Source organism: Struthio camelus, chromosome 17 (assembly GCF_040807025.1).
Source record: "Struthio camelus isolate bStrCam1 chromosome 17, bStrCam1.hap1, whole genome shotgun sequence".
NCBI lineage: Eukaryota > Metazoa > Chordata > Aves > Struthioniformes > Struthionidae > Struthio > Struthio camelus.
The window spans coordinates 4809340-4829250 of NC_090958.1; the positions used below are offsets into that span (position 1 = coordinate 4809340).

At 64.4% G+C, this 19911-nt stretch overlaps 1 protein-coding gene across 3 annotated transcripts; it reads left to right on the forward strand.

Moving 5' to 3' along the window:
- Window positions 1–1349: 1349 nt before the first annotated feature.
- On the forward strand, window positions 1350–18625 carry TBC1D10A (TBC1 domain family member 10A). Of its 3 annotated transcripts, XM_068911633.1 has the most exons (10): window positions 1350–1580; window positions 8306–8405; window positions 12336–12443; window positions 13313–13419; window positions 14098–14212; window positions 14746–14811; window positions 15188–15377; window positions 16452–16606; window positions 16912–17238; window positions 18113–18625. In XM_068911633.1, exons 1-10 carry the CDS (start codon window positions 1375–1377, stop codon window positions 18113–18115), a joined length of 1377 nt encoding a protein of 458 aa, XP_068767734.1. In that variant the 5' UTR covers window positions 1350–1374; the 3' UTR covers window positions 18116–18625. The 3 variants fall into 3 exon arrangements, with proteins under 3 accessions (XP_068767734.1, XP_068767733.1, XP_068767735.1); XM_068911632.1 differs by lacking the exon at window positions 18113–18625 and having other exon boundaries at window positions 1366–1580; window positions 16912–17445; XM_068911634.1 differs by lacking the exons at window positions 1350–1580; window positions 18113–18625 and adding an exon at window positions 8006–8112 and having other exon boundaries at window positions 16912–17445.
- Window positions 18626–19911: the final 1286 nt, after the last annotated feature.

A 19911-nucleotide genomic window follows, 5' to 3' on the forward strand; every position in this document is an offset into this window, starting at 1 on the left:
AACTACAGCATGCTTTTAAAGGCAAACGCACGTGTAGTTTCCTTTTAAAGTATGTTTTTTGTGAGCCTGTTGCCTTTTAACTGCAGTACCCAGCCCTACAACCAGACCGACTCTCACAGCTTGAGCTCTGATAATGTGAAACAGCTCTCTGTGTCTATATGACTTGCCACTGAAGCCTGACCATAGCAGATGAGGAGTTGCTGGTTGTATCTGGTGCCCTAGGAGAGCATGAGGAGAGGCAGAAGATCACACAGGTGGTGGAGACTAAATTGATGGCTTCTTTAAGTCTTCTGTCACCAGCTGGCGCTTCTGTGATGGCTTTGCCATCTGACAGCCTGGGCTGCAGAGCTGCTCCCCTCTGAAATGATCTTGTGAAATGGTCCCGAAGCTGAGGGCGCCTGCGCTGCCCCATGGAGCCCTCGGTGCCTGGCTGGGCCCGGGGCAGAGGTGAGCCTCGGGGCGGACGCTGCCCAGAAAGAGCTGCTGGAGCTCCAGGAGGATGTGAAATAGGCTCCTTTGGGGGCTGGAGGGGCAGGAAATCCACTGCAGGGTCAGAGAGAGAGGGACTACGGTGCGGCCCGTTCCCTCGCTGGCTCTTCAGCACCAAGACAACCCCACGCGTCTGCAAAAGCAGCTGAAATCAAAGCAGAAGAGGCAGATGCGTTGCCTCGCCGGCCACAGCACAACCGGAGGAGGAAATGGGAGCTGCCAGCGGGCACTGGAGCCGCCCCAACTTCAAAAACAACGGGGCGCTTCCCTCCCGGCCGTTTCCACGTTGCGGGCTGCGGTGCTGCCGTGGCCCATGTGCTTCCCTCCCGCGGCGTGGGGGAGGCGGAGCGGGCCGGCGCTCCTGCGTGGCCCGAGACCAGACTGCCGTGGGCCGGGCGGCGGCGGCGGCAGCTTCCCTGCACAGCGAGGGAAAAGGCAGACGAGCCTTTTTGAGTCTCGGCGGCTCCTGCCCGCGCGGCGCCGCCCAACAGGGGCCGGGGCTGCCGGCCCGCCGGGCCAGAGCGGCGCCTCGGGGCCCCTCGGCCGGCGCTTCCGGCGCGGCCGCCGCGCTGGGCCCCGATGGCGGCGGCGCAGCCCCCGCCCCCGCGCTGACTGACGGCGTCTCTCACGCTGACGGACAGCTCCCGCCCGGCGGCTCGCCCAATCACCGCCCGGCGTGAGCCGGCCCGGCCTCTCCCCGCGGCCGCCGGTTGGCGAGAGGGGGAGGCCCGGCCCCGCCCCCGCGCGGCGCCCAATGGGCCGGCGGGGCAGGGGCGTGGCGGCGCGCGGTTGGGCCGTGGCGGCGGCGGGGGCGGGCCGGGCCGAGCCGCCGCCGTGGCCGGGCCGGGCGGCGCGGGGGAGCGGCCGCGCCGCCGCCGCAGCGCCATGGCCAAGAGCCGCGGGGGCGGCGGGCCCGGCTCGCCCGGCAGCCGCCGCGGCCTGGCCGGCACCCGCGAGAGCCTGGCGGCCGAGCCGGGCGGCGACGAGCTCAGCTCCCTCGGCTCCGACTCCGAGGTCAACGGCGGCGGCCCCGAGGAGCGGCGCGTCGACAAGTTCGGCTTCATCGTGGGCAGCCGCAGCGCCGAGGGGCCGTGAGTGCCGGGGCGGGGGCGGCTCCGCGGGGAGCGGGCGGGCCTGGAGCCGCGGGGCCGCCCGGGGCTCGGCGGCGCCTCCGGCCCCCGCGGCCTGCGGGGCGCCCGGCCCGGCCCCGGCCGCCGGGGAGCGGGCGGCGAGTCCTGCCCCGCTGCCCCGGCCCGGCCCGGCAGCGGCCTGCCTGCCTGCCCCGGGCCCGCGCTGGCGCCTTCCCCGCCGCGCTCGGGGCCGGGCGGCCTCCGCCGGGGGTCGCGTTCCCCGCAGCCGCCGACTGCCTTCGCCTCTGGGCCCTGTTTCACGCGCTCCGGCTCTGCTCGGTGGCCGGGCTCCCGCGCCTGGGCTCCGCGGGGCCGGGGGGAACCTCCCCCCGTGCCTGGGGTAAAACCCTGTCAGCAGGGTGGACGACCCGCAATAAACCTCGGGCTGCTTTTTTTCGTGACTCTCGTATCGGCTCTTAGCGCGCGAGGCTGGCAAGCAGCGCCCGGGAGGAGAGCGGTGCGTGACGCCTCCCTGGCGTGCTGCACCGCGTCCCTGCCCGGCGGCGTCAGCCGGCTCCCCGAAACCGCTGCCTGCAGCGAGGCGGCTGGGGGTGCCGGGGAAGTGCTGCACCTCGAGGAATCCAGAGTTCAGCTGTCAGCCAGCCCAGCATCCCACGCAGACCCGTCTCAAAGCTGGCTTGCAAAACACCGATGCTCCAAGGCCAGCTTTGGCTCGGTGGCACCATAGTGAAAACAAAACAGTCCCTGTGGCCGGAGAGAAGTGAATTTTGGGCTATGTTGAGCCTACAAAGTGTGAATCTTGGAATGCACCAGGATAGGGTGATCTAGAGCTGTTGTTTGTCCCCAGCGCCTCTGTTTAGGCTGCTCCTGCCGACGTTCTGACGTCGCTCGAAGTGACCGAAGCTTGCTGGGCAGTGTTCCTGCCTCGTGCTGTAAATTGTTTAAATTTTCTTGGGGGAGTCACAGAAGCAGGACGGTGCAGGGTCCTCTGCCTTTCCCCAGCCTCCTGCGCTCTGGCGCCGGCGACTGTCTGTGGGCTCTCCGCTGCTCGGAGCTGGGACGTCCTGCGGCGTTGCTTGCGCCCACAGCGGAGCGTGAGGCTGGAGGAGCGACGCTCTGGGTCCACGTGGACGGCTTTCCTGCTGCACCAGAGCAGCAACGGGAGTTGCAACGGGAAAAAAGGCAGCAGGGGAAGTTGGGAGAGCCCCTAACGCTGTTCCAGCTTCTCCCGTGTCCCCTGCCGGCTGACTGGGAGGAGAGAAGAAGGGAAACACGCAGGGGGCTGGAGCAGTTTCAAGGAGAGGCTAGAAAGCAGCGCTCGCCTTGGGCGGGGGGAGGCGTGAGGGAGGAATTGCTGAGCGCCGTAAGTAACGCCAAGGCCTGCTCGCTCCCCTTCCACTCGGTGATGTCAGTGTCTGGTTACCTTGAGGCCTGTTCTCGTCCAGGCGCTGGATTCCTGCGTATTTTTGGCCGTCGTCTGACAGGGGGAGGCCGTGCCGTTGTTTGGCTCTCCTGGGTGCTGGCTTCCTGCGAGGGGAACTCGTAGGCTGGTCGGGAACATCTGTAGCCGCTGGAAAAGCAAGCAGTTACTGGAGGGGCCATGGCGAGGAGGGGAAGGCGGCTGATCTCCGTTTGCAGAGGAAGCCATCGGAGGAGCCTCCAGAAGGGCTCCCGCCCTCCCCGAGCCCCGCGCAGCTGATGGTGGGAGGAAGCGAGGCTGCTGAAGTCAGCTCTGAGCAGAGCAGCGCCAGGCTTGCTGGCAGCCAGCTGGGAGGCAGGAGGGCTAGTGGCCGTGCTGGCCCCGTGGCTTGTCCCGCAGCACCAGACTCCGCCGCGGAGCTGGGTGGCGCTGGTTGCGAGGCGCGCTGGAATGTGCCCCGGCCGCCCCAGGTCCTGGGGAGCTGGTTTGGCGGCATGTTTTTCTTCCTGGCGATGATGTTTTTGCAGCGACACCCAGAGAAGCGAGGGATCAGACCTTGCTTGGGCAGGTGGCCAAGGTGGCAGCTTGATCCTCTCTAGCTGTGGCCTTACCTAGGACTGGCTCCCCTGCGATTTGCACCTCGCAGGACGCTCCTGGACGCCCTTGTGGCCGATGCGGGGCCGGCGTGACAGCTGATCTGGCCTGGCCCCCAGCCAGCAGGACCTAGCTGTTTACCCCCCCCCCCTCACCCGGTGCGCGTATTCTTAGCGCGTCTGTGAAGTTCCCCGAAGGTCAGAGGGGTGCCGGGGCTGCGCACTGACATGTCTGAGCTCTTGTCCCCGCTCGCCTGCTCTGATGTCGATTGGGCCGCATGCCTCAGTTTCTCCATCTATGAGGAGCAAAGCGTGCATCCCTCCTGAGTGTGGGAAGCCTTCGTAAGCCAGGAGCCTGTGGGTGCTAACTCTGCTCCCCCAGTACTGGTGTCTAGGGAGAAAAGCTGCTGAAATGTTGATTGCTCGGCTGCTGGGCAAGGTGCTTTGCTCTCTCGGTGGGTGTCAAATCCCTCATCTGCCTGTCGGGATCATTCTCGGTTAATTCATTCATGCGCTCGGCACTGCATAAAGTGGGAGGCTCTTTCCTGGATGGAGGAGCTCTCCTGCCCACAGTGACTGTAGCCGGAGGCAGCTGGCTTGCACGTGCCCCTCTGAACGAACCGTCACCTCTCGGGGCGCTTCTGAAGGCGCCGTGGTGGCAGCCCCGTTACTCGGGTGCCCTCTCTGCGGACGAGAGCACAGGAGGATGTCCCCGCTGTCGTCCCAACAGATGCGGGCTGTCACTTGTGTTCGAGTTCCTCCCAATGGCTTTCTCCTGCGGTTGCTCTACGCTCCTCTCTCCTCTCCTGCGGTTGCTCTACACCCCTTTCTTCTCTCCTGCGGTTGCTCTACGCCCCTCTCTCCTTTGAAGCACGAGCAGCTTCCAGGAACAGTTGCAGCCGATCGGCTTCAGTGCTGCTTCCTGGCCCTCCCCAGCGCGCTTCTGGTCCGGTGCTGTGTGTGCAGCAATACCAGCAGGAGGGGCTGGCTCCCCTACCTCCCTACACCCCCACTGGGGTGGGGGTCCTGCAGCATCACTGCCCCTTCAGGGCTTCAGTAGGCAGCAGCAGCTCCCCCCGCCAGAGCTCCCAGCCCTGGAGGCGAATGGCTGCTCACAGAGTTGCTTATGGTATAGTGGCAGCAGACACAGGGCACAGTCGTCCTGAGGACCGAGCTGGCGTCCTGGGGACTGAGCCTTTCTGCTGGCTCCTGCAGGTGCTGGGCGCGCAGCCCCATCCTGCTGTCCCTCGGGGCTTTTATCAGCTCCCCAGCTGGCAGGGAGTGCATAAACAGGAGCACACAGCCTCCCTCCTTGGTCGGCAAAATCAAGGTTCCTCTAGCTGGAAAGGCTTTTGGGAAGAACAGGCAGGGTAAGCAGAACATCTCGGTACCCTGCACAGGCCCTCTCGTACCTCCACGCAGCAGGGAGCGCTGAGGCCCAGGGTGCAGGCAGGCCCCAGTGCACCCATTCTCTGGCCAGTTGGGGCCCAGGCTCCTGCCTTCTTGCCAAGGGGTCCTTCTCCGCAAGCTCTGGCTGCTTTTCTGCAGGGGAGCTTCTGCGAGCTTCAGCCCGTAGCTAGCAGAGCCAGGCTGGATTGGGAGCCCCTCTGCACCAGGCCCTGGGCTCCCGGGGATGTGAGCAATAGCAGCCGGTGACGAAACCTGATCCTGGTTTGCGGTTCTTGCCTCTGCTGCCGTGTTGGGCCTGGTGGCACTGAGAAGGGCTGAGCTGGGGGGCTGTTGCCCACAGGGAGGTACAGTGTGGAAGAACAGGGCCCGGCCACCCTGCCGGCTTGGGGTGATGCCCTGGCTCTTTGCATACAGCACCTAGTGTGAGAGGCAGGGTGGGAGAAGGGGATCCCTCCAAGCCCATCTTGCACGGCTCAGCCACGGGCCATGACGGCTGGCTGCAGTTCCCTGGGAGGGCCTGGAGCAGGGTACACCCACCCCAGCCTCAGCCGTCTGAGATGCCTTTGGTCCTTGCTCTGTGCCCGCTGCCAAGCAGGCATCAGCTGGTAACAGCTTCCAGTCTGGGCTGGCCCAGCTCCAGCAGGACAGCGTCCAGATCCTGTATCCAGTGTCCAGAGCTCTTAAGCTTCCCACGCCTCTGAGAGCCTCAGCTCTTCCAGCAGCCCAGGCGCCCCCGGCATGGAGCCAGCGCTCCCTCCGGTCCCCGCGCTCGGCTGTAGTGCCACGCGCTGGCCTGCGCTCACCTTCACGGGCAGCTGGGGAGCTGGCCATGCCGTGCCCTGCCGGCACTGGGGAAAGTGGGGTGGCTGTGCTGAGCAAAGCAGATCCCTTCAGGGCAGGTTTGCTGCTTGAACTGTGCTTAAAAACAACTGTGCTTGGCCTGATCTGACCTTGCTGCTGTGGGTGGGACCTTGCAGGGGAAGGGCTTGGGCTGGGAGTAGGGCAGCACTGCCAGCTGGATGTGTCCCATTCGGCTCCAGGGAGCTGTGCCGGCTGCGCCCTTCCCCAGGGAGTTTGAGGGCTCTCCGTAACGCTTTCTGGCTTTAACAGCTCTTAAGACAGCATGGTCTAGGTGGAGGCAAATCTCACTGGCTTGCAGGTCCTCCAGCGATTGCACTGCCCCAGAGCAGGCACCTGAGCTGCAGTGGGGCTGGGCACTGTTCAGGGCATTGCTCACTGCAGCGGGAGCCCAAGATGCTGGGTTCCTCTTCCCAGTCTGGGTGTGGGGGTCTCTCCCAAGCAGACGCTCGTGCTGCTGTGCTCAGGTTGGAAAGGTTTTACCTGCTCCTGGGATCGGCGCAACTGAGCCCAGGCAGCGTGTATCACCCCAGATCTGCTCCTCTTTCCTCACTGGGGCTGCGTGAAGGGGCAAGGTGCCACCTTGCGCCACCGCCTTGTGGGCAGTGGCTTCAGTGGCATCAGAAGCCCTTGTGGGGAATCAACTACCACCTGCCTCTGCCCACTGTGGAAGAGCTTCAGTTTTGTTAAAGTTGACCCATCTCTGCTGATGGCTTGAAGAAGCTTCTGATCTCCCTGGGATGTGGACAGCAAGGGCCTGGCTGAGCTGTCCCTGCTGCTTGCAAGCCCCAAGGCTTCTGGCATCAAGGGGCTCCTGCTGGAGCAAGCTGATGCCCTGGCCCACGTAGAGTTGGGGGCTTGGGGCAGCCGGCCAGGGCTAGGACGTGTGGTCTACTGCAGCCTGGCCATCCTAGAGCTGCCCCGTCGCAGCATGGACGCCGCACCAAGCTACGTGCCGTGCTTGGCTGGCTCAAGCAGCGCTATGAGCTGTTACCTCCGTTCTCTGCTCTGAGGTGGGCCCGAAAGGCCTCCCCGGGGGCTGCGTTGCCTTGGCCCCGTTCCCCAGCTGATAAAAGGGAGAGGATGCCTGGTAGGGCATAAGCGTGCGGTTTTGTGGACCCCGCAGTCTGTGTGGGCCCGCGCGTGCCCGCTTGTGGGAAGCGGAGGCGGGGGAACAAGAGCAGCCTGGCGCTGGAGAGGCCAGGAAGCGCTGCGCTGGGTGAGGCCCTGCCGAGCTGACGTGGTGGCTCTCACCCGAGCAGAAGTGAGAGTTGGGCTGCAGCTCTCAGAGCTGAGCTGTTTTGTCTTTCTCACCATCTCCATGCAGGCTGTGGCTTTGCCGGCAGCATCCTGCCTGGCTCGTCAGGGTTAAATTTTATTCCTGATCTAGGCTAAGCTGTTGCTGGAAAATGCTTCCCTCCCTCCTGGGGGACCCTCGGCTGGGCTCAGAGCCGGGCCTGGAATAGTGCCAGGCTTTTCGGGTGCGAGTACAACCAGAGCTGAGCAGATAACAAAGACTGGAGCGCCGGGAGCTCAGCAGCAGGGCACTTCTCAGAAAAGCCCGTTTACAGCAACGCTCCCTCCATGGGAGAGGGCTGCCTTGTGGCTGCAGCTTTCTCCATGTGCAGCGAGTCTCCTTGCGGGGGGGAGAGGGTTTGAACTTGCTCAGCTTAGCTAATGGCTCTTAACATGCTCCCCTGGTTCCTCCGCTTCCCAGCATGCCCTTCTGGCTGGGCCTGGGTCCCCAGGGTTGCTCTGTCTCTCTGCCTTGCAGCACTGTTGTCCCATTCAATGCCATGGTGGGTGCAGCGCGGGCTGGTCCCAGGAGGTTTTGAGCAGCTGAGAAATTGGAGGAGGACTATGTCAGGATGAGTGCTTCTCCGGTGCTGCCAAACTGAAGCTGGTAGGACCTGCTCCTGCGGGCTGCAGCTTGCGCGGCGATCTCGCAGGTGATGAGCACTTTTGGCAGAGAGAGTCAAGTAGCTGCCAAAGTGCCAGCGCTCTCAAGCATGTCCTATCCCTGCACTCCCAGCCGGTCCCGTCCGACCTCCTGCCCCTGGGCGCTGTGCCCAAGGGATGCTGCGGTTGTGGGGATGGAGGCCAGGCCACGATGGGCAGATTTCCCTGGCTCTGACCGGCAGGTTTGCCAGTTCCAGCTCCATCCCACAGAGCTCTGACTGAGGGCTTCTCGCTGGTCAGATCCTGCTGTGGTTCGCAGAGAAGAGCTATGTGCAAGCCATGCTGTGACGAGGTGCGTCAGCACCCGTGGATCTCCTTGGTGTTGCGGGGCTCGTGCTGTAGGTCCAGGGGCGGGTTGGGCCTGAGCGTGCTCTGGGGAGCACCTAGAAGTGCTGCTGGGGACAAGAGGGCTCCCATGATGTAGAGAGGGCCAAAGGCAGGGTTTGCTCCTTTACTGATGGACATCTCTTCCTTTCACGCTGCAGGCTGGAGGAGGTGCCCCTGGAGGTGCTAAGGCAGCGTGAGTCCAAGTGGCTAGATATGCTTAACAACTGGGACAAGTGGATGGCCAAAAAGCACAAGAAGGTAGGTGCCTGTAACCACACTGTCCTCCAGGACGTGGTGGGGGCTGTCTCCCTGGGACACTGGTGTGGATGAGCAGGAGGTAGCGGGGAAGGATTTCTAGGTACAGCAACATCCCCTTGAGGCTTTGGGGCAGTTACTTTGGCCAGTCTGCATGCCACCAACTCCCCAGAGGCAAACATATTACCTTCGGATGATGATGTTGGCTCAAATGGGCCGATCCTCCCGCTGACACTCCTTGTTGCGGGAGGCAAGTTAGACACTGGGACTGAGACTGAAGTTTGCATGTCCTCAAGCCACGCTGCTCCTGCCCACGTCTGCTCAAAGGAATCATCCCATAGCCAGTGTCTGTTCTCTGCTGGGCTGTAGACTTCCTGGGACTTATTTGGCTGCTACTCTGGCTTGCAGGCAGCCATGGGAATTGTTAGGTCATGGAAACTTCTGGTCTGAGCATCTTATAGACTAAAAAAAACTCGGGGTAGGAAATGTTTGAGCCTAGTGTGTATGCTTCTGGTATGCAAAGCAGGCCCCACGGGAGAGAGATTGTCCTGTGTGCTCATTGTCCCCATCTCAGGACTGTGTTGGTGTGTTAGGCGCTTCCTGACCTCCTGAACACGTGAACAAGCCAGGGATGAGATGCAACCATTCTTGGGTTGCTGCAGTGTGTCTTTTTGGAAGCAGTGAGGCTGCTGGCTGGTGGGCCAACCATGTCAGAGCGGCCGGAGGGCCTCCTTCTCCCCTCTTCCTGCTGGCAGTGCCTCTTGGCACTGCTCTGCGTGCCGTGCTCCCCGCCAGAGCAGCCTGCTGTGCCTGCGTCGTTCCTGAAGTGCTGTCCCTGCTCAGTGCTTGGTGAACAACTGAGAAATCCCTCATCTGTTTCTTGGCTGCTTGCAGTGGGTTTCTGAGAGCTTTACAGGATATGGCAGATGGGCAGCTTGTTTTGCAAGCAGCTTCCACTCTTCTCCATGTGGTCTCCTGCCTTGCAGGAGTGTGGTCTCCAGGCTGGGATGAATTACTCCAGCAGCCCTACCTCTGGCAGAGGAGTTCCCCTGTGTTTGGGCTGAGGTCCTACGCGTCTCTGTGGTGCAGCTGTGATATGTGGTCTGTCCTGCAGTGAAATCAGTGCCTGGAGTCCTGGGCAGCCGAGCTGAAGCCTCTGACGTCTGCCTCCAGAGAGCCGCTCCTTGCCTGGGGCGCTGTGGCTGGCCAGGCAGTGCAGGGCTGTTAAGGGAGGGTGCCGGGCCTGATCTTGGGCTGCTCTTGATAGTCCCTTCACCAAGCCAAAATGAAGCTGGCTGCTTTCGTACTAAGCCATGCAGTGCAGCTCCTGGCACTGTTGCTCCAGGGGAGCTCCCTGTGCCCCAGAAACCCCCCAGTGCTTTTCCATCTCCTGTTGCTTGGGGTTGGCTAATGGCTCAGGGATCTCTTGGGCAGGTTGGGGCTGAGCTTTGGACCAGTTCCTTTCAGGCCTGGGCATGCCCTAGCTCACTCCTGCACAGCTCCAGGATCCTGAAACGCTCCCTCCCTGGCCAAGATCACACCAGAGTCATGCCCCCATGTTCCTCGTGTGGCCAAGAGCTGCCGGTACCATGTGCCGGTCCTTGGCCTTTCCAGCCAGGCTGAGGAAGGGCAGATGTAAGCAAGTGGGTCCCGCCTCTTCCACGCTCTCCAGGGACTGGCACTGCTCCAGGTGCTCTTTGCTTTTGGTATCCCTTAGCCCAGGTTTGCCCCCAGTCCCCCAGAAGGGCACGGTGGGATCCTGAGGACCAGGTACTCTGCATCGCCAGTGCAGGGGCAAGGCAGGACACCATGCAAAGTCAGTGTGGCTAAGCCGGCTTAGCCACGGGCATCACCTGTGCAGGGGAGCAGCGTCCTGTGCTGTGGCCTTGGCCAGCCCCCAGCCCTGCCTGCCATGGCCTGGCTCATCTTCCCGCTTGGCCCTGGCCGCGCTGAGCCCAGCCAGCTGGAGGGACTGCCGAACCGAAGCCGCTTTCGCTCCCAGCAACGGGGTTTCCTTCCTGCCCACTTGGCCAGCAGGAAGGGGAGCCAGCTTGAAAAGGAGCTGTCAGCGGTGGAGAAGCTGCCTGCAGCCACCCTGGGCATTGCCCGCTGAGTTTCCTGTTAGCACAAAGGCCTCGCGGAGACCGGGACCTGCCCTAGTAAACAGCAGCGCTGCAGGGAGGGAGCAGCAGGCCGTTCCAGGAACGCACGTGTGGGGCTGGTACTTGGCATTACTGCCCCGCTGGATCAGGCTGCTTGGAAACACAAACGTTTGCTCCCAGGTTGCACTGGCAAACAGGGAAAATGAGCTCTGGCCAGGCAGGAGAGGCCCACGACCCCGCTAGTGCTGAGCAGAGAGCTGGGGCAGGGGTGGGTTGGCTGGTGCTCTGGTTCCCTGCCTTCCCGTCATCAAGGCTCTCCGGGGCTTCCCGCTGCCCTTTGGGAAGGTGGCCATGTCCTGGAGCAAACCTGGCTCCTGGTCTGCCCCACAGGATGGTGGAGCAGGGAGGCCTTGGGAGCCGTCAGCTGTGGCTCAGAGCCCTGGCATGTCTTGGGCACTTGGCACGTCCCACCCAAGTGAGGACACGAGGCACAGAGGCTATGTCACGTGCTGGGTTTTTGCAGAGCTTTATGCTGAGCAACTGTGCTGAAAGCCCGGGTCTCGTTGGTCCGCACGTTGCTGCAAGCCCTGGCTGGCCCTGGGGAGCTGGTGCTGCTGCTTCCTCAGAAGCTGCCAGCTCTCTGGGGCCACCCTCAGCTGGTGGCAGCCTGCCAGGGCATGGGGCCAAGGCAGTACGCAGGTACATCCCGGCTGGCAGCCTGGCAATGCTTTCAGGGTCAGTGTCCTGCTGATCCACTTGGCTTCTTTGAGACCTTCACAGCACCGCACAGTCCTATCTGGAGGGCCCGTGGTGGGCTGTGGCAGGGGCCTGCCGGCCACGTTCCTGCCCCACGCTGTGACTTTGGGGAGGGGCACAGCCTGGCCCGACCTGCTGGGGCCCTGGCAGTGGCAGAGTTAAGTGAGCTGTGCTCCCTGCTCTGGGGTTGGTGTGTGCACTGCCTCACCTGGACTTTGGTCCTGGCCAGTGCCCTGTGCCAAGGAAACCCGGAGCTTTTGTAGGCCTGCAGCCGGCACGAGGGGCCTCGCAAGCCAGCCCTGCTTGGAGCTGGGGCCCCCAGAAGTTAGGCCTGCTCTTTTGCCCAGAGTGCACGGGTGGAAAGGCTGAGGTGCTCAGCAGGGCACATCTCCCTGGTCAGCACAGCCTCCGTGGTGCTTGTGCCTGGTGAGCGATGCAGGAGGGCTAAGTCGGGGCTGAGGAGCCCTCTCCTCTGTCAGCCGCTACTGCATCGCCCTGCCCCAGGAATCAGGGCAGCGGGCAGCTCATTCACGCTGCTGCCCTGCATCCGTGGTGCTTCCCATGGGCTGTGTCTGGGTGGAGAGGAAACCACCCTCTCCCCGCTTTGGCCCTGGATTTGTTTTTCCAGCCCCAAGTGGCATCCTGGCTTTGGGCAGAGCTGGGCTTGTTTGGAGCCGTTTGCAAGCTGCAAGGCCTTGACCTGGCTCCTAGCAAGGAGCTACAGCTCCCTCTTGCTGGCCCAGCTCCGGCTGGCGTCCAGGCTGACATGCTGGGGAGAAGGAGGTGAGCAGACCCCAGCCCGCCTGGCCACACGCGTTGGCCCTGAGATCCCCAGGGTCTCTAAATACAGGGTCACGTGTCATCCCTGCGGGTCTGCGCAGCACCAGCCACCTTAATGGGACATGTGGCTGGGCATGCTGTCTGTTGGGGCGCGAGGGCACGTCCCCTTGTCAGACACGGGGAGGCAGCAGCTGGCCTGCCTGCGACTGCAGTGCGATCCCAGGCAGTTGCTGGCTGGATCTGGCTCCCGTCTTGCTCCGGGGGCCTCTCTGCTCTGCATTGCTCTCCCCCGCAGATCCGACTGCGGTGTCAGAAGGGGATCCCGCCCTCGCTGAGGGGCCGTGCCTGGCAGTACCTCTCTGGGAGCAAAGTCAAACTGGAGCAGAACCTCGGCAAATTTGATGTAAGCCTGGCCAGGGTCCTTCCCTCACCTGAACCTCCTTGGAGGGGATGCTGGTGGGGGGGGGGGGGTGCACTGGAGTGCTTGGCTCCTCCTTCCTCTAGGGCTGGGGTGCATGCTGGGGTCCCGAATGCTGCTCAGTCCTGCTGCGTGGGGGCAAGGGGTCCTGCTTGCCCCAGTGAGACCCGCAAATGCATCCTGAGGCCAAGCAGGTGGGAATGTCACGTCCATGTTTGTGCTGCTGCATGGCCCCCTTCTCTCCCTGGTTTTGGGGGTTTCTCCTTGCCTCTCTGGCCCTCACAACACCCTTTCTCAGTTGCAACCTGTAGCCAGGGGCTGTGGGGAAGGCGATTGGCAGGGGAATAGGGCCGCGCTGCTCCAGGTGAGATGGAGCAGAGCATGCTGCTCTGTACGGCGCTGCTCACCCTGCCTCATGTGGAGGGGTCAGCCCTCAGTCTCAGCCCACGCATTTTGGCAGCCCTTTCCTTGGGATTGGGGTACTGGGCTGTGCCAGCACCCGAGGGGTCCTTGGCCTGGAGGAGAAATAGCCTCGAGAGAGGTGGCTCGGAGCAGGGGCACGTACCTCCCGCCAGCAGCCCCAGGCCAGCATGGTGCCTGTGGAGCAGGCGCGTGGGGCTGGGGAGGCCTGCGGTGCCCGGTCCTTGACGGGCCTTGCTGAGTCAGACCATGACCTGCCAGGGCTTGCATGCAGGGAAGGGCCAGGCCCGGACCCGTGGCCGCTCCTCTGACCTGCCTTTGCCTCGCCGCGGACCCCGCATGCCAGCATGGGTCTGGCATGGTGGTGTGGCAGGCCTGGCAGCGCCAAGGCCGCTGGCACTTGGTACTGCTCACCTGGGCCTTCTCTTCTCCAGGAGCTGGATCTCCTCCCGGGAGACCCGAAGTGGTTGGACGTGATTGAGCGGGATCTCCATCGGCAGTTCCCTTTTCATGAGATGTTTGTCTCGCGTGGAGGCCACGGGTAGGTGGAGCTGCCTCGCATCTGTTCCCCGGCAGCCGATATACTGGCACCTTGTGGTCTATGGTGTCTGTCCTAGTTTGCAGAGCCGCACTCGATTCCCTGTGCAGTGTCACCCTATCTTGCACCCCCCAACTCACAGGGCATCCACAGGGGCTCCAGGTGCGTGCTGAGAACAGGTTGGCTTCCTGAGCACTTGGTTCCTGGGTCACTGCCATCAGCACCTGCTCCAAAACCCCAGGGAGGGCATTGCTGCAGCAGGAAGGCAGATGATGGAGGGTGGAAATGCCTGTTCACAGCTTCCATATCACCTGAGAAAAGCAGAGCGCAGCAGGTCCCTGCGTGTCTGCACCCCTGTGCTTGCAGCCAGGTCCCTGCTCGGCTACGGTGGCCTGGGAGATGCTTTCCCTTGCCCTGAGCCAGCATGCCTAGTGGGAGCAGCAGTGCTGGAAGACTAGTTGGCTCCCTGCCTCATCTGTCGGGACTCTGCCAGGGCATTTCTGCAGCCTGTGGGACCTGCTGGTTTGGCCTGGAGCAAAGCAAGGCTCTTGGCCAGGCTCTGTCTTAGGGCTCTTCCCAGAGACCCACCGAGGGCCTCCTGTCCCCAGGCTCTGCAGGGGAGGCTGTTGGGCTCTGTCCATGCTGGCTCTCCACCTCTCCCTTGCCCCGGTGTCTCTGCAGGCAGCAGGACCTGTTTCGGGTGCTGAAGGCCTACACACTGTACCGCCCGGAGGAGGGCTACTGCCAGGCCCAGGCCCCTATCGCTGCCGTGCTTCTCATGCACATGCCGGCCGAGGTACGAGCACACGATCAGGAGGACGGGCAGCCCTGGGGAGATGCGGTGGCTGGAGAGCTGGGACCAGTCGGAGGGTACAGTGTGCTTTGGGGTGGTGCTGTGGAAGCAGAGGCACCTGCTGATGGGCAGGGTGCTCACAGCACTGCCTGAGCCAAGCTCTAGGCTCCAGCTCCCTGCCTCTGTGGACCTGCGGGTGCCCAAGTGTCTCCCTGCTCAGGGAAATTGAGACTGCGCCTGTGGCATAAGGTGCTTTATGGAGAACCCCTCCTTCAGTGGCCTCTCCTGCCAAGGCCAGAGCAGAGGTGGGTGAACCACCACGGTGCCTCCTCAACGCATGCCTGAGATGCGGTTTGCCCCAAAGCTTGGCCAGCAGAGGGAGGTGCCCTTCAGCCCAGGTGTGCTCTGTCTCCTCCTGCCAGAGCTGAGCCTTCTTCCCCCTCTCTTCTTCCCCTTGGAGCAAGGTGGGGGCTGCAGGGCTGTCCCTGGGGCACGGGAGGCGTCTGAGCACTGACCCGCTGTCTCTCGGCTTGCAGCAAGCGTTCTGGTGCCTGGTGCAGATCTGTGAGAAGTACCTCCCCGGCTACTACAGCGAGAAACTGGTGAGTGAAGGGCTGGCAACACCTTTGGGGTGGCAGGGGCTGGAGCTGTCTGCAGGCCACGAGCTCCCCCAGTTCCTTACCCTGGTGGTAGAAAGGGTGCAGAGGGGAGTGCTCCCATGGGCTCCGTGTGGTGCCAGGGCCCCATGGGCACCCAGCAGTGAGGGATGGGGGAGCTCAGTGTATCTTCACTGCTGGCATCCACGAGGCACAGCTCCAGTCCCTTAACATGACCTGGAGGCTGTTCTGCTCTTCCTCTCCATCTGGGGTGCTGTGGCCGGAGCTGAGTGCTGGGGAGCTGACCCCTGGGGCAAGGACTGAGCCGGGAGCTGGGTTAACCCGCTTGCTGTGGAGCTCAGCGCTGATGCTTTCCCTGTAGGAGGCCATTCAGCTGGATGGGCAGATCCTCTTCTCACTGCTGCACAAGGTCTCACCCGTGGCCTACAAACACCTGAGCAAGCAGAAGATCGACCCCATCCTCTATATGACAGAGTGGTTCATGTGCGCCTTCTCCCGCACGCTGCCCTGGAGCTCTGTGCTGCGCGTCTGGGACATGTTCTTTTGCGAAGGTAGGAGCTATTCTCTGCCGTGCTCCTCTTCCTGATGGGGATTTGGCTGCAGCGTGGCAAGGGGCAGAGGCGCCCTCCTCCCTTGGCATCCCTGTGCCCGTGGGCAGTCGACAAGCCCCCCAGGCCCAAGGAGAGCACTCCTGGTTGCAGCAGGAGCACTGCTACGGGGTGGCTGGCTGCTTGCTTGTGTCCGCCAAGCGGGAGCAAGTGAAGAGCAGGTTTGGGGAAACTATGCTCTTAGGATAGAGACCAAGAGCTGCCCGTCGGCATGTTCTCCCCATCCCAGAGCTGTCCCTTCACCCTCCGCAGCTGTTTGGGGCCTGATGGGGAGCTAGGGGCCAAGTTCACACCTGTGTTGATACGCATAGAGGCTGTAATCCGCTCTGGACCCCAAATGCCATCATTCGTCCTGACTGTACTGACAGCCCCCATTCAGCTTTGCCTTCCCTTGCCCCCCTGCTCCTTCCCAGGCTGGGGTTGTTCCCCTGCAGTGGATGGTGCAGTGCAGGGCCTGTCCTGTGCCCACGGCATTCAGCGGGTCACTGCGGTGCTGGGGCCCTGGCCTCCCAGCCTGGGGTGGGGGAGCAGCTCTTACAGGGTAGTACCCCAGCACATGCAATTCCCAGGTTATCTCCAGCCGAGCAGCCCCAAGCTAGCCTGAACTTGGGGCAGCTCTTGGATGCTTCCTGGTATGCAGTGAGAGCAGCCGCTCCTGGGATCAGCACAGCTCCAGGCACCATGTTACAGGCAAAGCGGCTGCTGCTGGGGCCCGGATGGGCAGGAGGATCCTTGCCAAATGCTGGATGGGATCAAGGGGAGCTTGGTGCATGTAAGAGTGGGGCAGCAGGGCAGGCCTACCCTGGAGCATCCCTTTGCCTCGGCAGCCGCCCCAGCGCAACACAAGGCCGAGCAGACTGTGTCATGCCATGCTCGGCCCGTGGTCGGCATCAGGCCTGTTGGTTGGGAGGTTCTTGGGGAAGAAGAGAGCACGGGAGCATCAGATGGGATATGGTGGCAGCATGCTGTGTCACCCTGTCCCCTCTGGTGCTCGCTGCCTCGCCTCTCCCCTTCCAGGGGTGAAGATCATCTTCCGGGTTGGCCTCGTGCTGCTCAAACACACCCTGGGCTCCTCGGACAAGCTCAAGTCCTGCCAGGGCCAGTACGAGACCATGGAGAGGCTGCGGGCCCTCAGCCCCAAGATCATGCAGGAGACCTTCCTGGTGCAGGAGGTGAGGTGCTGGGGAGGGTGAAGGGGGCCAGTCCGCCCCTTAGGCCACCCTGCAGGGTTGGGCTGCCCTTTGGTGGGCAGAGCTCACGCAATGCAAGGGCAGGGGTTCCTGGGCACCTGCTCCCAAAAGGCCTGGCTTTGAGGTTGGTTCTGTCCTGGGGAGGTATCCCGCACACTGCCAGAGCGGCTCCGGTGCAGAGCCAGCCCCCTGGCTCGTCGTTTGGTCCCTGTCGGGCTGGGATGGCCATCGGGTATCCTGTGTCTTGGGGAGATGCTGATGGCACAAGTCTCTGTCGTCCCCGCCAGGTCATTGAACTGCCTGTGACGGAGCGGCAGATCGAGCGGGAGCACCTGATCCAGCTGAAGAAGTGGCGGGAGATGCACGGGGAGCTGCAGTGCAAGTCCCCACCGCGCCTCCACGGCGCCAAGGCCATCAGCGACGCAGAGCCCCCCACCCGCAAGGCGCTGGAGCCCGTGCCCTCCATCATCGTTCCCCCTGGGCCAGCCCCCGTGCCCAAAGCCCGCAAGAGCAAGGAGAAGAGCCGAGAAAAGGGGCTGGGCGGCCCTGCCAACGGCCCCGGAGCTGAGGGCAACGGGGCACCCGTCTCTACCCGGGAGCTGCTGCACCCCCAGGTCTCCCCCCACCACCAGTCCAAGGAGAGTCTGAGCTCCCGGGAGAGCGAGGACACGTACTTGTAGGGCCGGCATGTCCCTGGGCCCGCACACCCTGGGCAGGCCGGGCTCAGCTGGGCTGTGCACGCGCCCAGGCTGAAGGACGCTCTTCCTTTGGCAGCTGAGGGAGGGGAAGGGGGCTGCGTGTGGAGACTCGTGGGGCCTGACGTCACGGGAAGTCTGGGCTGGAGGGACGTGGACGGGCTGATGCGCTGCGGGGCTGGGCTCGCCGGTGTGGGACTGTGGGGACACCGTGGCCCTGGTGTGCGGGGACCACAGGGGCACCCACTCAGGGCAGGTGAGCTGTGCTCCCACGGGGACATCTGTGGGAGCTTAGCCAGGCATGCGGTGACAGCGGGTCGCGCTCAGTCCTGCCTGCCCTGGGTGCCTGTACCGTCCCCACCCTGGCAGGGTGCTGGCACTGCAGGTGGCAGGAGCCCCAGCACGAGGTGCAGAGGGCCACAGGGTGGCTGAGCCACCCGAGCTCCTGCGCTGCTCCTGGCTCGGGGGCCAAGCTGCCCCTCGGCATGTTCTCCCCATCCCAGAGCTGTCCCTTCACCCTCCGCAGCCCCTCAGCCCGTGTCCGCCAGGGTGCCTCCTGCAGGCGCCGGTCCCCGGGGTTTATCCGGCCGAGCCCACGCGCTGCCTGGGGCAGACCCCAGACCCGGTTCCCGAGCGCTTGTGCCTCATACAGTGGGACTGGGGGTACGCGAGGAGCTGGGGGGACTGGCTGCCCTGCTCCTCTTTATCTAGCGAGGATGTATTAAGCTGTAGCCCTATACGTAGTACTGAATTTACCTATTCACTGAGCCTATTTATTGTTCCTCTGTGGCAGTAACCGTTGCAGGACGGAGGCCGAGCCTGGGAGACCGCGGACGGGGCGTGCGAGAGGCAGCAGGGTCGGGTGGCAGGCCGTGACCGCGGGTCCGAAGCACCCCGTCCCTGGGCTCCTCCAGCGCGGAGCAGTGCCGACCTCGCCGCCGGGCTGGGGCCGCGGCGGCGCCTTGCCCTCGGGAGAGCGTTAACGGTGCTGGGCCTTTGCTCGCGGCTGCGTCTTCCCGCTGGAAGGAAGCGCCCTTGCGCCGGCGGCTGCGGCGGAGGGGAGGCGTCGGGTGCCCCGCCGGGCGCTCGCAGCCCCGTCCCTCGCTCGCGCACGCGTCCACCTTCCTGTGCCGCGTGCCCCGGCGTGGGAGGGCAGGCGGCTGGGTGCCCCCGGGCCCAGCGCGGGCAGGGCTTCCCCTCTTTTTCTCTCTCTCTCTCTCTCTCTCCAAGGGCTGGGGGCGACTTTGTAAAATAAAGTGGTAAAAATGGTTTTGTACAAAGGGTAAATAAAGCAGGGTTGTGTAAAGGCGCAGCGTGTGCGGCTCCCTGGGCCTGCGCCGGGGGCGGTGCTGAGCCCCCCCCCAATCTCCCATGCCTTTTCCGGCACCCCCAGGATCGAGGCGGGCGCGCGGGGCAGGCGGCGAGCCCCCCGCTGCCCCGGACGGGCCCTGCTGCCCTCAGCCCGGCCTCCCCGCAGGGGCGCTGGGTGCTCGAAGCGGCTCCACGCGGGGCCGGGCCCCGTCCTGCTCGTGGGCCGCCGAGGCAGGGTGACCCCATGCCGCGCCGCCCTGGCCTTGCTGTCTCCCCGCTGGCCCGGCCGGGCTGCCCTGCCCTGGGGCGAGCTGTGTCCCCACGAGCTGCCACCACTCCACTGAATAGCAGTGCTGAGACCGGCCGCGCTCGTGACTGTCCTGCTGCACAGCAGGGACGGGCTCCAGCCTTGGCTGTGCTGAGGCCGTGGGCGCCTGGAGCGGGTCCTGGCTAAGCTGGGACAACGCGGGCAGCCCGGGAGGTTTTCGCCGCCCTCCGAAACCGGCTAAAGCCCCGTCCCCGAAGCCCGGCGTTGCGCCCTCGCGACAGCACGGTGGGACGAGCCGGTGCTGGGGCAAGCGGAGCCGCTTCCGCATGCAGGAGAAGGCGGGAGCCGCGGCACCGGGCACCCGGGCCGGGACCTGCGGCCGGGGCTGGGAAATCTCCCCCCGTGGGGGTTCTCGGCTGCCTGCTCTGGGGCGCGCTCCGCTCGCGGCGGCCCCCGAGGCCTCTGCCCCTCGCAATTTCACAGGCACCGTTATTTTTTCCCTCCAGGTTCCCCGGAGGCCTGAAGCGCCGTCAGCGCGGCGCCCCAGCGCCCTCCGCCTCGCCGGCAGCCCAGCGGGCCGCCGCGCGGCCCAAAGCGCAGTTTCTGCCCCGCTAAAATCCTTTTCCCGGGGAAGAAGCGGCCGCCGGGAAGGACCGGCCGGGTTTCCCCTCTCTGCCTTCGGGAGCGGCGGTGCCGGGGCGGAGCGGGCTGGGGCGGAGCGGATGCCGGCAACGGGGCCGGGGCCGGGACGATATCGGGGCGGTGCCAGGGCGGTACCGGGGGCGGTGCGGGGCGGTACCGGGGCCAGAGTGGTGCCAGGGCGGTACCGGGGCGGTGCAGGGGCGGTGCCGGGGGCGGTACCGGGGCGGTGCAGGGGCGGTACCGGGGCCAGGGCAGTGCCGGGGCGGTGCCGGGGCGGTGCGGGGCGGTACCGGGGCCAGAGTGGTGCCAGGGCGGTACCGGGGCGGTGCAGGGGCGGTGCCGGGGGCGGTACCGGGGCGGTGCAGGGGCGG

Coding starts and splice junctions, on each gene's coding strand:
- TBC1D10A (XM_068911632.1), top strand. CDS start 1,375: ATGGCCAAGAGCCGCGGGGGCGGCGGGCCCGGCTCGCCCGGCAGCCGC. Junction 14,812..15,187: donor GCTACTACAGCGAGAAACTG/GTGAGTGAAGGG, acceptor CTTTCCCTGTAG/GAGGCCATTCAGCTGGATGG. Junction 15,378..16,451: donor GGACATGTTCTTTTGCGAAG/GTAGGAGCTATT, acceptor CTCCCCTTCCAG/GGGTGAAGATCATCTTCCGG.